Source organism: Mus pahari, chromosome 5 (assembly GCF_900095145.1).
Source record: "Mus pahari chromosome 5, PAHARI_EIJ_v1.1, whole genome shotgun sequence".
In the NCBI taxonomy this organism is placed as follows: domain Eukaryota; kingdom Metazoa; phylum Chordata; class Mammalia; order Rodentia; family Muridae; genus Mus; species Mus pahari.
In genome coordinates this window covers 42,661,666-42,677,755 of record NC_034594.1, presented here as the reverse complement: position 1 = coordinate 42,677,755, position 16,090 = coordinate 42,661,666, and the positions used below count along the sequence as shown (strand labels likewise).

Here is a 16,090-nt window from a genome sequence, read left to right as displayed (position 1 = left end):
TAGCAGTATAAGGGTAAATCTTTAACTGAACTACAGCAAATTTATATTTTAATTATAAACTAACCATTGAGGCATGCTTTATAAAATTTTCAAACTGCAAAATATGCTTAACATCATTTAAATGGACAATATACCATCCAATTTTTTGAAAACTCATAAACACCCAATAGAGTAGCTTTAAAATTCTTGTAATTTACCTGGAAAGTTATTGGAAAGCATATTTTGAATAACTGCAAGGTTTGCACTTCTGTCATAGGAAATGGACATTCAGTTCTTGGACTATAGATTCCAGTATATATCTGTGTGTGCTGAGAAAAAGAGAGAGCCTCTGAAGACCGCAGAGGCTGCCGCAGACCACCAAGCACTTATTAGTGCAGAGCAGAAATGCTCTGCAGCTGTACGCCATCACTTCTGTGCAAAGCTTTCCACGGTTGGGAAACAGATCTGGGACAGGTAACGATGCCCACCATGTTCTCCACATGGGCTACACAAAGTCAGATATTTAAGTAGGAGCAAATATTATTTAGGGTCAGTTATGTCTGAAAGGGTAAAAGGGAACCAGCACAGACACTCTTATCTCGTTTCTACATAAACTGAAGGCATGGAATGGAATTGACCTTCCCGATGAGAACAGTTTCACTTCAACAGGACTGTATTCTATGACAGACTGTATTCTGTGAATACCGGGGACAGGACTGAGACCTGAGACTCACGGCCACAGTTGTTCAAGGCTTCCTATTGCACTCCTGGAGCATTCAGTAGGATTTCACCCCCAAAGGGACAGAATCTTGGATCTCTAAGCCTGCTTAACAATTTTGCAGCTACTTCACTTTATCACAAGGTAAATAATATAAACAAGAGTCTGAAGGCTCTTAACTAGACACAGCCAGAGATAGACCTTTAAAAATAAACAGATGGAGACACAACATTACACAGAGAAAGTCTAGTGAAGCACAGAAGGAGGGAGACAGGAGATGGCCCGTGGCCTGAAGCCCACATTTCCATTCAAAATGACACAGATTACATCTCAGATTTCCAAACTCTAGAGACAAAGACTAGAAAGGAAAGGCATTCCAAACATAAAACTTGACTCTTTTTTTTTTTTAAATAAAATAGCTGTCTTCAGAATGTTAAATTAACAAATATGTTAGTTCATAACTTTTGGGGGGAAAGGGGCTTAATTTTTAAGTACCGACACTCAGAGTCAAAACACACCAGTCAATCCTACCTTCCCTTTAACTCTCACATGAGGTAGATTTGATAAATGATAGGAAAACATTTCCTTGCTCTTCCATATAATGTGATGTTAATTTAATATTCATTAATTTTAAAAATTATAACTACCACACGAAAGATGGATAACAATTTTGCAAACTCTTCTACATTTGTTGTGTAATTCCTCACTGTGGAAGCGGGAGGACTCGGTGGCCCACTGGGCAGGTATGGGAAACCTGATCAGGGAAGAAAAAAAATCCTGAAGATGCTTCAAGCACGTATTCCAGGCAGGCAGATGATGAGCCTTAATCAGCACTGAGAGAGAATAATTATCTTCAGATTCTTAACAGATAAGTGCTCTTCACACAAAGCAAATGAGACGAGGTGGAGATTAGCCTTCACAGAGCTCATCTCTCGTGTGCTTCCCGTCACGGGGCCAGCTCCGGCACAAGTAAAAATCTACCAGGTCCCTTGCTATGATCCCAAACAGGGTTTTATCTCTTTAAATTCAGACTTGGCCTATTTCCAAATCTGTTTGGCAGGAACTGATTGAGTGACCCTCGGGTGGGCAGCATTTTACAGGGGACACTTTTGTGAATGCAGCCATGATGAAAAGTTTGAAAAAGACTTTCCTTGGGTCTTTGGAAGTTCGTGGTGTAGCTTTACTTCCACAGCCAATGATTTATTATAGAACTGCCTTTGTTTGTTATTTTTCTTTCATATTCATTCCTTATCTGCAAATGTCTCTCTTGCACCTAGGCTCTACGCTGTATGTACAACGACATAAGTTAATTTTCTCTTAGGACCCTGATCATGGCACTCCCAAGGCTCACAGATGATAAACACAATCCTGGTTTTGGATGCTTGACACTCCCCCGTTGTCTGACACACTTGTTCTTCTTTACACTATGCCCATAGATCATGGTCATTACCTCAGTACCTGTGTGTGTGTGTGTGTGTGTGTGTGTGTGTGTGTGTGTGTGTGTGTGTGCGTGTGTGTGTGTGGTATGTGTGTGTGTGTGTGTGTGCGCACGCAAGCGCGCGCGCACGCATGTGTGTGCGTGCGTGTTGTGTGTATATATGGGTGTGATGTGTGTATGGTGTGTATGTGTGTGTGTGTGGAATGGAATATAGCATTGTGTGGTGTGTGATGTGTGTGTATGGTATGTGTGTATGGTGTGTGTGTATGTATGTGTTTATTATTTTCAATCTTGCTTCCTGTTCTCTAGGTTTACTGGCCAAAAACCAAACCAAACCAAACCAAACCAAACCAAAACAAAACAGAACAGAACTTCTGATAAGAGTGTAATATTCAGATGCAAACTATAAATGTTCTCCTTTTTGGTGTAAAAAAAAAAAAGTCTCTATTTTGCTCTTTTTGAAAGTGGGTGGTTCCTTTCTTAGTTTCCAAAACTGGAGGAGGCGGTGTTTCACCTATGTGAAACGGGTGGGCCAACTCTAAATCACTTGGCACTTCAGAGGCAATAGGCGGCAAAGCCAGCACTGCTGGCTCTCGGCCGGCCACAGTTCTTCCTGCAGGGATTTGCTTTACTAAATTGAAGGTTAGAAATAAACACTAAACCCCTTATTTGACAGCATAATACTGATATTATAAAAATACCTTATCTTGTTCAAAATTTCAGTGTGCTAGACATAAATTCATATCTCCTTCTCCCTTTTCATGTAATAAAAAATAGTTCAATTTTAGTATACTGGGAGACATGTCTGGAAGGATATGCAATAAATTATTTCACGACAAGTATTTTTTTTGGGGGGGGGGTTGGGGGTTGGTTCTAATGCTTTTTCTTATTTTGGGTCCCAAAATCGAGAATCTACATGTCCAAACGCTAAAGATCCTTGTCCCTAATTGATTTTTAATTGATCAACAAAGAGCCAACAGCCAATGACTGGGCAAGATTACAGAGGCAGGACTTCTAAGTTCCTGGGGGAGGGGGGCAGGAAGAGCCACCAAGAGAACAGGAGAAGGGATGGGACAGACATAGAGGGAAGGAACAGGAGGGAGGAATGGGGGGGGCAGGGGAGCAGAGATGAAAGATGGATTTAGGAAGTGTTAAGCCAGCAATACTGGAGGGGAGTGTGTGCTGGCTGCAGGGAGATTTCGAAGTGCCCAGCCACTGAACTAGTCACTGAACAAGTCAAAATTAAGCTGGCAAATATGTCTTTCATTTGAAAATCCAGAGAGCTCTTGGGCTGGTGGCTGGAAGCACAACCCACTGGGAGCCAGAGCAGTTGAACTAATTCACCTACGTTATTTTCAGCTGAGTAGGATGGAATACACTTGTAATATCAGTAGCTGGGAAGGCTGAGGCAGGGGGATTGTGGGTTTGAGGCCAGCTAGAACTACATAGCAAAATTCTGTCAAAAAAAAAAAAAAAGACAGTAATTCATTAACAAAAATACAGAGGCTATTTACATAAATAAATAATAAACAGGTACTAAAATATATGTAAACCCTTAATCATTGGTGAGTCTGTGGTTAATAAAAAAAATGCCTGACATAATTATACATAATACTTCATACTCACATAGAAGAATCATTTAGTGATCAGAACTATAAAATCAAGGTTTTGTCATATCAAAGTCCCCTAAAGAATACATACAAAGGCAATAAATAATATCTGGTGTATTATAAACATTTAAAGTCACTGTTTTCAAAGCTCTAAACTCTAATGACATACTTCATTTCTTCAGAGCCATACAAAGCACTGCTGGTAAATAATTGATCCTCTAATGGGCTTAATCATGCCCGGCTACCAACATTCCTTCTCTTCCTTATGCACAAAGAACAAGCATAAGGACTTAGCGTGCTGCTTTAAATGAGGCAGCGGCAGTAGAAAAGACACTGGGGTTAAGCTCATGTGATCACATTTTATTTAATTAGCTGTTAACACTGATAATTGGTTTTCCTGTTTGTAAAGCAGCAGATCTGGCCGAACTGCCTTCGAGGTCCTTTCTATCTCTAATTTGATGACTGTGGTCCTCACTAAAGGGTGTGGTCCAACCTTCCTAGGCACACTGTCTCTGCCCACAGAAGTCGGTGTAAGTGACAGAACCCACTTTCTTGTTTTTCTCTTGTTACAGTGACAGCATGACAGCAACAAAACAAGAAAACTCCGTCACAGTCCACTATATGCACTGCACAGAGTGTATACAAATTAATAGAAAATAAATGGCAGGTTCTCTCTCTCTCTCTTTCTCTCTCTCTCTCTCTCTCTCTCTCTCTCTCTCTCTCTCTCTCTCTCTCCTCTCTGTCTGTCTGTCTGTCTGTCTGTGTTCGCGTGTACATGCAAACATGGGTGTGAGAGCACAAGTGTTAAGTGTGTAGAGGCCAGAGGCTTGCGTCAGGCACCTCTCTCAGCCACTTCCCACCTTACTTTTTGAGGCAGGGGCTCTCACTGAAACTGGAGTTCACCACAGGTGCTCTGGATCAGAGCTCAGGTCTTCATGGACGCGCTTTTCCTACAGAGCCATCTCCTCGGCCTCTGGAAATTCTTTTAAACAGAAACGGAGGATATTCTATCCTTGCATAACAAAGGAAAATAATTCCGCTCAGTGATCTCAACAGGAAGGAGTTGAGAGAAGAGGAGCTCAAAGGGGTTTCAAATATAAAATTAATGGCAACGTACAGAGGGATGATGTGTAATACTAAGTAATTCTTTGAAAATCCTTCTCCAGAGGGCTGGAAATACAGTACAGTGGTAGAGCTCACCAAGCGTGCACGAGGCCATGAGTTCCACTGAGAGTCAGAAAGGGTTAGGAAGAAGAAAGGAGAGAAAAGAGAGGGGCAGAAAAAAGCAAAGCATGGTGGGAGGAAGGGAGGGAGGGAGGGAGAGAGAGAGAGAGAGAGAGAGAGAGAGAGGGAGGGACTCCTTCTCATCCATAGGGTTTGCACATTTAAAGATATTTTTTCTCAACTGCCTGTGGCTTGGGATCTGGCAGAACTAACCTAACTGCTGTACTGTGGGTCCACCACAGACAACTTTAGCAAGTTGATGACTACACAGTATTTATGCTAAGTCTCTACCCACATCTATATGTTTATCTGGGAATTAATTTTCAAAATATCCAAAATAAACAGGTCCATTTATGATACTTTCAACTCAACAGAAAGGGATCTGCAGACCTTGCCTTTATCAGCGAGGTCTTGCCCTGAGGGGCTGTAGCTGGGTTCCCTCTATCTCTTATCCCAAGTTCATGAGTAAAAGGGCAATATTTTCATGCTCGCTTCGGCAGCACATATACTAAAACTGGAATGGTACAGAGATTAGCATGGCCTCTGTGTAAGGATGGCATGCAAATTCATAATGTGTTCCATATTTTTGACAGACTTGAGGCCCCAGGGAATGGGAAGGCCTGATGGGGTGTGGGGAGTTGTGGGGGTGTGGGGACATCCTCTTGGAGACAGGGGGAGGAGAAATGGTATAAGGAACTGTCAGAGGGCAGACCAGGAGGGGGATAATGACTAGACTGTAAAAAAATATTAAAAATAAGATTATTTTTTTAAAAAAAGGTTGGTAGAGAGATCATCATGAAATAAAAATAAGTGGTATTATACCATAAAAAAAATGGCAATATTTTCATTATACTTCCTAGATTTTTTGGCTATTCCAGGGGAAGACAAAGATAGTTAGCTTTGGATTTGTTGTTTGGTTTTGTTTTAGGGATCGTCTCACTAGCTAGTCTGGTCTAGAACTCTTAAGTAGCCCAAGCTGGCCTTAAATTTAAAATTACCCTGCTTGAGCCTCCCAAGTATTGAAATATAGGTGCTGGAAACTGAAGCCAGGTCCTCTACAAGAACAACCAGTGCTCTTAACCACTGAGCCATCTCTCCAGCCCCCAAACAGAGCTATTATTTAACTGTACTAAAATTTCTTGATTTATCTGGGTATTTGTTTACAAGATAGCTGGTTTTCATTTATGTGAAGTAACGACATTTTTGCCTAATCAAAATTATTAGAAGCTCACAATGATTTTAGCGGTTATCTAACCAACTTGCACTTATGACTGGCTGCCTTCAGCAGGAGCAGAAAGAAGAACTGTGACCCGAGGGGAGCAGCCTGTGGTGCACACTAATCGCCTCTGAGCTATGGAGCTATAGATAATTTCTACTGTCTTTTCCAGCCCTTTTGTATTTCCTTGTGCTTATTTTTTTTTATAAAAACCATGTATGATTTGAATTACCATAAAAGGGGGAATATTTACTTAACTATAATGAAGATTGCCACCTCATAAAATGAGAGCGGGTCTAACCAAAATCAGCCGTAAATGCTCTCTCCTCTAGTGTGTAGCTGTTTGCTTCACAGCTCCGAGTTGACATTTCTTGGTAGCTCATGAAGCCCCATCCCACCTAACAAGCAGGAGAACGTTACTAAGCTCAGCGTACAAGCATGCCTGTGTGTCGCCGAAGCAAACAGCACCAAGGTATCTTCGAAAGCCATGGCTGTGCTACGCAGAGGGTTTGGAGGAGGAGCTTCATTTCTCTTGTCAGGGCCTAAATCTCCAAATCTAACTTCTGAAGGTGGATCCCAGAATGTTTTGTTCTAGTTTTAAAAGTGACAAAAGACTGAGTGTAGAAGTGGAGTGGATTCCTTTTTAGAAACAGAGGGAAAGCAGAAATAGATTGTGAGGGTGTGATAATTATTCTTATAGAATTTTAATATCCCCGGCATATTAAGCAAAGGAATGAAGTGTGTTTTAACATGCTCACTGTCACGGAACAACCCACATGCATACAAACTAGGCTACGTCTCTTTAGGAACTGTGTAGTCTGCTGTTTTGACTTTGTTTTTCACAGAGCTTTGTCTGCCGTGAGGGCCATGCTCTCCCATACAGATCACACTAAAGTTCAGAGTTTAAATGTTTCATCCAAAGCAAGGTTGATCAATTTGATGCTAGTCATATATGTTTAAGGAAACATCATGGCAGTTAATTTATAGGATACTATTAACAGCACCATTTAAAAAAAAGAAGAATCTGAGGTACAACNCCATGGTCAAATGTCAGAATTGGCACTAGTGATAGTTTGTTTTCTGGGAACTTGCAACTTAGATGCTACATAAAGCCTATTGTAACTGACAGCTTTTCAGGATCTTTGGGAATGAACTGAGAGGGTGAGAGAGGGGAGAATAATGAGAAAATGACTGTCATATTCATTTTTACACAGGCAGTGCTGTAAAATGATGCAATAGAAACTGAGCGTGCTCCCAGTTTGGCCTCTGGTTGCCTGGGTAACGGGCATGTCACCTGACCTCGGGGCCTGAGCATTCTCATTTTCAATATCACATGGTGACTATGAACTGCCACAGACTCATTATGCTAAATTCTAATCTCTCTCTCCTCTGAGCGGCTGCTTAGAACAAAGCTTCAGACCTTTTACGTTTCCTTTGAAAAATTAAAGCTATCTGAAGAACTGATTCTTTTACCAAATCAAAAGAATTTGTTAGAACGGGGCATAAAAGGCTACAACTTTCCTCTGGAGAGAATGTGATACGGAGGGGCGATAAAAGTCTCGTGTCAGTCCCAAAGACTGTACCGATTTGAAAATGAAACGGCTTAGATGAATTATAAAATAATCGGCTTTCGGGAAAGTGGGGGAAAGTATAAGGTTTAAAGGGCAGAGAAGAAACCGTTTTAAAGGAAGCCAGAATATTTACTTTTCTTAATGCAGTTCCAAGCTAGGAGGTAATTTTAAGATGCTTCTGAAAATGTGATACACACAGGATGGCACATCTCCGTGGCAAAAGCATATATTCCTGTGTGTCTCCTTCCAAAGCCGTGGAAGTGTATTACTGCTGCAGTGGGAGAGGGGAAATGAATAGTCTGCAATGATCTAAAACTGGAATCATACAAACCCTTAGGGCCTTCATCCTTTGGGGGGTTGGGGTTCCGAACTGGATCCCGGATGCTGCAGTCTGTACCTGCCCAAGTGAAATCGCAGATGCAGGTGGCTTCGTTGCTACACACCTGCGACAGAGAAAGAAGAGAGACACAGCAATGTGGACCACTGGCGACAAGCATAATCTCACTCAGAAGGCTTTGAGGACTGGGTTCATGGGTCAAATTATTGAATATATTTCTAGTAATTATGAAAAATTATGTTTAAAGTGAAGAGAACTTTTTAAAATTATATTATTCACAATATTAGACATATTTAGATATATAAATGTCCAATAAAGTAGAATTTTTTTCCCCTGAAGCAAATGTTTTTAGGAACAACTATGAGAAATATACATGTTTAATACAGTAAGTTATCAGACATGGGACTTAACAAACAATCCCAGAGAGTAGAGGGAGCAGGCTCCAGGGGCAATTCTCAAGAGAAAAGACCAAGAGACACAGTCACTAACACGCTGCATCGTGATCTCGCCATGCCCAACCGTCTGGTGGCACTTTGCCTGCGCAGACGGCACTCCCCACCCCTCCCACCATCTATTGGAGGCACTCTTCCCCAGTCAGCAGGCTGACACCCTCCACCAGGCAGCAAATGGCACGGACTTGCAATTTACATGAATCAAATAAAACACGCGCAAACTAGAAAGAAAGGCGCCGAGACCCTTTTATCATTAGAAATGATAAAATCAAATGCCAATGCTTTTAAATCCGAGATACTGTAATATATGGTTATGACTAATAAGACTGAACTTTGCTTTTAAAAAAAAATGGTGAAAATGAGATGCGACAAGGGAAAACAGCAGAGCTTTTATGTCTCTTATTTCTAGAGCAGCAACTAAAATGCTTAAAAAGTCTACCTGGTGATTTTTTTTTTTTTTTTTTTTTTTGCATAGAAATGGTACTGAACACTCATTATGTGTCAAGTTCCTCTCCTCTAACACTACGATGAGCTTCTCCCTCCCTCTGCACACCCTCATCAGCTAAGGGCTGAGAGAGGGTAAGTACCCACCCAGAGTCACTAAGACATAATGGAGCAGAGCCAGGATCTAAATGTAAAACTCTTTCTAGCCCCCGAATTCATGTTCTTAAGTCACTAGTTAGGATCGCTGACTTCAATGTCATCATCTTGGGATTAATAAATACCTAAAGGACATGAGTAAGGCACACCTTTGGGGAGGGGGTGTATCTGAGTGTATTTCCGAAGGATCAGCTATAGGAGAAAGGCCCTACCTGAATGTGAGTCCCAGTGCCGCCCCATGGAATGGGGTCCTAGTCTGAAGAGAAAAGCTAGCCAAGCACCTGTGGTCCCTGCCTTTGCTTCCTGCTCTGACAAACAGGAGGAATACGTTCCTGGCTGCCACACCATCCCCATCATGCTGGACTGTGTCCCTTGAACCACGAGCCAAGCCACCCCCTCCTCTCTGGAGTTACTGTTACTTATAATATATATATTACTGATGTCAACAAGCAAAGTGATCAGCACACCTGGCCTCCCTGTGGGCTCATGCTTTAACCAAGCATCACCAGGAGAGAAGCTCCCTGGTCCTGTCCACCTTGCTCTCCTCTGTGTCACCTGCCTGTCTCCCTGTGTTGATGTCGAGTTATAGCTGGAGAAGGTGATCGATATGCATAACTAATTCAAATTAATTTATAAATGTTTATTTTAGCAGATGAAGGCACTCAGAATATGATGATAATCAGGGCACAGAAACTGGGCACAGTCTGAGTAAGAAATGTCTGTGTCTGACTACCTTGTCACTGTGAACTCAGGGTCCCTGACAGTGAAGGGTCAAACCATAACACTGATGTCTACTTACCCCGTGGCCTGAGCAGACTTTACCCTTTGAGTCAAGTGGGCAGCTGCTCATATTTAGGGCTTGAATCTGTAGGCACTTCCGATCTAAGCACATCATGGAGGGGCCACATGGAGTCCCATCTTCAACATAACCCACGTCTGTATCATCGTCTAAAACTACGTGAGCACCACTGAAAGCAGAAAACGGTCTGTTGTATTAAATAATTAATCTCAATGGGGTGGGGGTCAGCTCTACCCCACCTTTGATCATTCAGTGCCCAGATAAAAGTCACAACCCTTTATGTTTACGAGAAACCTTCATACCATCAGACCTGGGCAGATATCTACCCTCTAAGCTATTGATGCTTACTTCCCTATCAATAAACCTGAGTTATAATTTTCTGTTATCTATCTGGGCTGCTCTTATCTCCAACTGGCCAACCTTCATGGCCATTTTTTTCAAGACTCGCCTACCCAATGCCATCTTCTCCTCTCTCCACCTTCTTCCTTATCTCCCATGGTCTCCTGCCTCGGACCCCAAGCCCAGGAACCGAAACTCCACCTACTCTCTTCTGCCTCAGTATAAGCTATGAGCGTCTTTATTTACCATTCAGGGCTAACTTGGGGCGGGGGGGCAAAGTAAGAATCTTTTCATTCCTGGGGACAACCAGAGCCAGTATGCAACATCACAATACATGGGAAAAGACCAAACCTCAGCAGTGACCCACATAAGCATAAGCACCACACTATCCAACAACACAGAGCCAGCCCGAGCAAGGCTGCCATTCGTGAAACAGAGAGCTTGTTACAGTGAAACTGCCTTTTGTTATCATTTACAGCACACATCATCGGGAACAACGATTATCAGCAGGAAATATTCTAACTCTTTGGGTGTTCTCGATATTAAGGCTAAGTGAAAGGTGTTTGGGTAGACAGAGAAGAGAGTGTGTCATTGATTCCCCAAGGCCTGATGGGGAAAAGCTAGTATGGGAGGGAAATAATGCTGAGCAAACACAGCAAAGCAAGGTTGTATTTGATTTGAAGATCATCACTCAAAGGGTTGAGCTATCACCATTGAGAGGAGAAAGCCACGTTCTTTACTAGTGCTTACCTTTTATGTTTCAACATTAGGGGTAATTAGAGTTTGGATCATAACTAGAAACTGGATATAATTATTAACAAAGAGTCTTGCAGAATGTTTTACCAATATGGTAGTTTGTAATATAGCCTTATAATTCAGAGAGGCTATTAAAGACAGGTAAGGTTACCCACACTGGAAGAGCGCTTGTGTACATGGAAGGTTGAGAGACAATACTACAGACGTTTCCCAGGGAGGGACTTATTCTCTAAGGCCTAGTTAGAATTACCTTCAGAGCCATTCAACAAGATGGAAAAGTAGCAGTTATCTGACCAAGACGTCATGAAATTGTGCAAAATTACTCTTGGGTAATATTTCAAACATTTATTCACTCCCATTAAAAGGTGGTTTGAAATTCTGGGAGAGTGAAAATAAAGGGCCAAGAACTGTGTCAGTTCTGTGTTAGGATCCCAGAGGTGTTTTAACAGCAGTGTCTCTGAACAAGAGAGCGTCACCATAGAACCATGGTTCTAGAAAGCAATGGCTATTACTTGTGACGTAATACAGCTTCCTGGCTGAAAATGCAAGCCTCTTGTCTATGTGCTATGTGTGCATAGATGAATGGATATGAAAAAAGGGTGTGTGTGATAACATCAATAAAAAATATTTAATGCCTATTAACTGTATGTGCTTGGGTACTTATTAGGGCATCCTCTAAACCAGATACATGAAACATAAAATACTGCTTAAGGGCTGGAGAGATGACTCAGTGGGTAAGAGCACTGACTGCTCTTCCAGAGGTCCTGAGTTCAATTCCCAGCAACCACATGGTGGCTCACAACCATCTGTAATGGGGATCTGGTGTTCTTCTTGTGTGTCTGAAGACAGCTACAGTGTACTGACATGAAATAAATAAATACTTTAAAAAAAATACTGCTTAAACTGGATGTTTATGAAAAATGAAGCACAGTATTCAAATAGTGATATACTGCAATGCTCAAAATTTTTGGCCAGAGATAAAATGAGCACAGGGATTGAGTACCCCTAATCCAAAACACTGAACTCTGAAATGCTTCAAAATCTGAAACTTTATGAGTACTTACAGGATTCTCTGAGTGGAAACAGCCACTTAAAACACAGTTACAGCTAAAATGCAGGCACACTAAAAGTACTGGGGAAAAAAAAATCACTGCTCAGAAGAAACATAAATGGCCAATAAATACAGGCAAGTTCAAAATGACTTAGGGACCTGCAGCTCAAAACCAATTAGATGTCATCTCAATTCACTTAAAGCAGTTGTCATTTAAAAAATAATTACAAATGCAGGCAAGAGTCAGAAGAAAAAAGGACCCTTAATGCACTGGGAGTGGGAACATAAATTAGTCCAGGCTCCAGAACAGTGAGGGGGTTTCCTTTAAATACCAGATGGTACTACTAAAGATTTCCTGTGGCATTATCACAATAGCCAGGATACAGAATCAGTCCAGCTAGCCATCAAAGGAAATAGATGTAGGAGATATGGTATATACATAACAGTATCAGCCACAAAGTAGAATGAAGTCTGTCATTTTCAGAATAGATGTAAACTAAGTTCCATACAGAAAGATAAGCACAGCACACCCTCTCCCAAAGGCATCAACCTTAAAAAGTTGGCTTCATGGTAGAAGAGAGAGGAGTAGGGATTGGGACTGGGAAGCAGGGTACGGAGGGATGGTTGGACATCATTAACAGGTGCTGTATGCTTGGGTGGAGGTATTTCGACTAATATATATGGTTCCTATGTCAACAAAATAGATGCACAAATGATTAAATTTCCTTCAGCCTGTGTGTATAAGGTGTGAGTGAAAAATAAATCCCATGCTTAGTGTTGGGTCCCATTATCATGCTACCTCATTGTGCACTTACAAACATTCTAACATCTGAACACTTCTAACCTTGAGCTTTGGGTATGTGGGTTCTAACTTGGAGCATAACTCTATTCCTAAGATTGTGATTTGGAAAAAGGTCTTAACTACTGATAACCACTACGATTTTAGGCAAGTGAAATTTGCAAATCAATATACCACTTTTTAAAGTGGTTCTTCACGTGGGAGGAAAAGATGAGAACTACAAACTCTTTGCTCTTGGGTGTTTTCAGCTTTTCTTGCTTGAGACCAGCGATCATCATTCTTTCCTGGGTTTCCTGGCTCCTGTTACCTGCAGTCAATCACTCGGCCTTGATGATAGAAGGAAGTCGGGATGACCTCTCCTTGAAGTTGACCGATACGTGGAGCTCGGGTAAGATTGGTGCAAAGCAGAAATCCACAGAACACATCACTGCACGGGTTTGAGAAGGCAGAAGACAAGAAGAATCCAGCTCAAAACACTATTACACATACATTAGTTTTTACATGTTACAGTTCTGGGAACTAAATGCAGAACCTTTCAGACACCAGGCAATCAGTCTACAATAGAGCCCTATCTCCAGCCCTCAATAGCACACTCAGACACTGTCCTAGCTATGCGAGCCCCTCATGGCAGTGAAGTGTGCACCATGGAAAGAAAGACCAGCCATATTCTCAGGAGAACAGGCGTGCTCCTGTCCCTGACATCTCCTGCCCTGTGCATCCCTCCTCCCCACTCCAGAGCTGAGGGCAACACAGCCTGCCTAGAAATGGATTTGAGGAAAAGTCAGAACATGAAGAAGATCCACCTTTGAATGTGCAGCTTTTGCATCCGGCTTGCAACTATGAGCTCACAAGAGTAAGAATTTAGAAATCAACACAATAAAGCAGAAGGGGAGCAGTGGTCTGCATCCTTGGGGACATCGCATGACTCATCTGTCGTGAGGATATCTCTACCTCCACCCTAGCCTCGCTGTTCAATAAACAATGAGTCATACAGAGTGACGACAAACAAGTGAAGTGTCACGTCGCTAAGACGGAAGTCCACAGCCCACGGGGCATGGAAATGTGGAAATGAAGGTTAAAACCATGCCAAGACAGCAGTGCCCACCCACCAGAGCTGATAATCATTATAAATCTGCTAAGATCACATATTGGTGAAGACAGCGTACATTACAGGAGAGTTTCCTCGTGCACGACCATTTCATGTCATCTGATAACAATGAAAATATACATCCCTGGGACCTGGCGATCATTTTGCTAAGTACATCTCCCAGAGAGATAGAGACAATATACACAGGCTGTATGTACAAGAAGGTCCAGTGCAGTATAGCTTATTTTATACTTTTTCTCTCCTTTTAGCATTTATCTATTTTTATTTTTAATAGAGCATTAGTCGCTAACCCTTTGACTTGTTCATATAGGGACACACTGCACTCCCACAAGTCCCTACTTTAGTTCCCTTTACTTCAGCATCCTTCTGTGAGCACTTGCTATCCCCTGGGGGCCCACCCACTCACTGTTTGCTGCACGGGATCCACCGATCTCCATCCTTTCCACAATTGCCTTTCTCGGTGCCTTCCGTGTTCAGCTTTTCATAGCAGAACTTGTCTGACCCCGCAGCCTCTATCAGAGATGGAGGGGAGAAGAAAACACATTTTATTCTCCAGGCCACTCACACTCAGTGGGGTGCCACAAACCTCTCTATCAACTGCCTCCCAGAAAAGAGGACAAAAAGGAACCTTGATTGCCTGTTGCTATGGTGGAAACAAGCAAGCGCTGATTTCAAGCTCTGAATGTGCCCTTTGCTGATTTATCAAAACTTCCAAACTTCAGCAGCTTTTGTGAGCTGGTACAAAAAAGGCTCCAGCATAGTGCAGTCTGCAATGGGAGAAATCTCTAACCAGATCTGGCTGGTGGGTTTTAGAGTGGCCGGTGAGTAAAATCACTAGCGGCAATACGTACACCACCGCCACACAGTAGACCAGCTTATATTCTTAATCCTGTTTCATTTTGTTTTATGTTTTATGTATATGGATGTTGTGCCTAGAAGTGAGGTTGTAGACCATGTGCATGCAGTGCCCAAGGAAGCCAGAAGAAAGCATCAGATCTCCTGGAAATGGAGTTACTAACACTTGTGAGCTGCCCTGTGGGGGCTAGAATTTGAGCCTAGTTCTCTGGAAGAGCAATGGTGCTCTTAAGGGCAGTGCTGTCTCTCCAGTCCTTTTAATCCTGTTTATGTTAACATTCGGGGATTAATTTGAAGGTTTCAGCCCCCTGAGGTTGTTGGGTCTTTTTTAATCTTTTTGAGACAGTCTTCACTTTTTTGACCCACCAGGCCTGGCACTCATTCTGTAGTACAAGCTGACCTATAACTACTAGTAATCCTCCTGCTTCAACTTCCCAAATGCTGAGATTACAGGCATGAACCAACATGCCTAACCCTGCTGATTTTATATCAGCACTTGAGCTTTGATATTTAAATTTTAAGAAGAATTTTATGTCCTTATTATCTTTACCTAAGTGAAGCACTGAAGTTAAATTATTTCACACGAACCACACCGGCCAAAACCAGAAATCATTCACTCACACAACCTCTTTTGTGTACTTTCTTCCATTCTGGAAGAACCAGCTTTAGCCAGCTAGTGAGTCTCATTTCTCTGCTTCTCTGTCCAGGGAGTGTTTGTCAACTTGACACAAAACAGAGTCAGCTTGGAAGAAGGAAGTTCAATTGAAAAACTGTCTCCATCAGACTGGCAAGTTTGGGGGCATTTTCTTGACTAATGCTTGTGAGGGACAGCCCAGCCACTGTTGGGGGTGCCTCTCCTGGGCAGGGGCTGCTCAACTGCATAAGAAAGCAGACTGTCAGCATGGGTGGGAAGATACCCAAGGAGGCCCTCACCTGCTCAGAGGATAAGGGGAGGGGGCAAGGGAAGGGGGACAGGGCAGGATTGTGGGAGGTGGTAGCTGGGAGGGGGCAGTGAGAGAGATGTAAAGTGAATAAGTAAAATAAAATAAAATAAAATTTAAAAAATTATGATATAGCTAAACAAAGAAAAAAGAAAATAATTTTTCAAACTTACAAATGTAAATATATTTATCAAAATAAATAAATGACAATATAACCAAAAAAAAAAAGAAAGGAAGGAAGGAAGGAAGGAAGGAAGGAAGGAAGGAAGGAAGGACGGACGGACAGGCTGAGCCCTT

At 42.1% G+C, this 16,090-nt stretch overlaps 1 protein-coding gene and 1 non-coding gene across 6 annotated transcripts in view; one reads left to right on the top strand and one right to left on the bottom strand.

The window, feature by feature from the left end:
• The window catches only part of Adam23 (ADAM metallopeptidase domain 23), a 145,037-nt gene that overhangs the window by 12,117 nt on the left and 116,830 nt on the right, over positions 1-16,090 (bottom strand). For all 5 annotated transcript variants that reach the window (XM_021197388.2, XM_021197387.2, XM_029538659.1 and 2 more), the window contains 4 exons: positions 14,404-14,509; positions 13,197-13,316; positions 9,945-10,113; positions 8,088-8,199 (listed from right to left, as the gene is read on the bottom strand). In XM_021197388.2, the coding sequence (XP_021053047.1) occupies positions 8,088-8,199; positions 9,945-10,113; positions 13,197-13,316; positions 14,404-14,509 (507 nt within the window). The remainder of the gene's footprint in view (positions 1-8,087; positions 8,200-9,944; positions 10,114-13,196; positions 13,317-14,403; positions 14,510-16,090) is intronic.
• LOC115064071 lies at positions 5,454-5,557 on the top strand. The gene has a single exon (XR_003843938.1). It is a non-coding gene; the product is annotated as a U6 spliceosomal RNA (small nuclear RNA).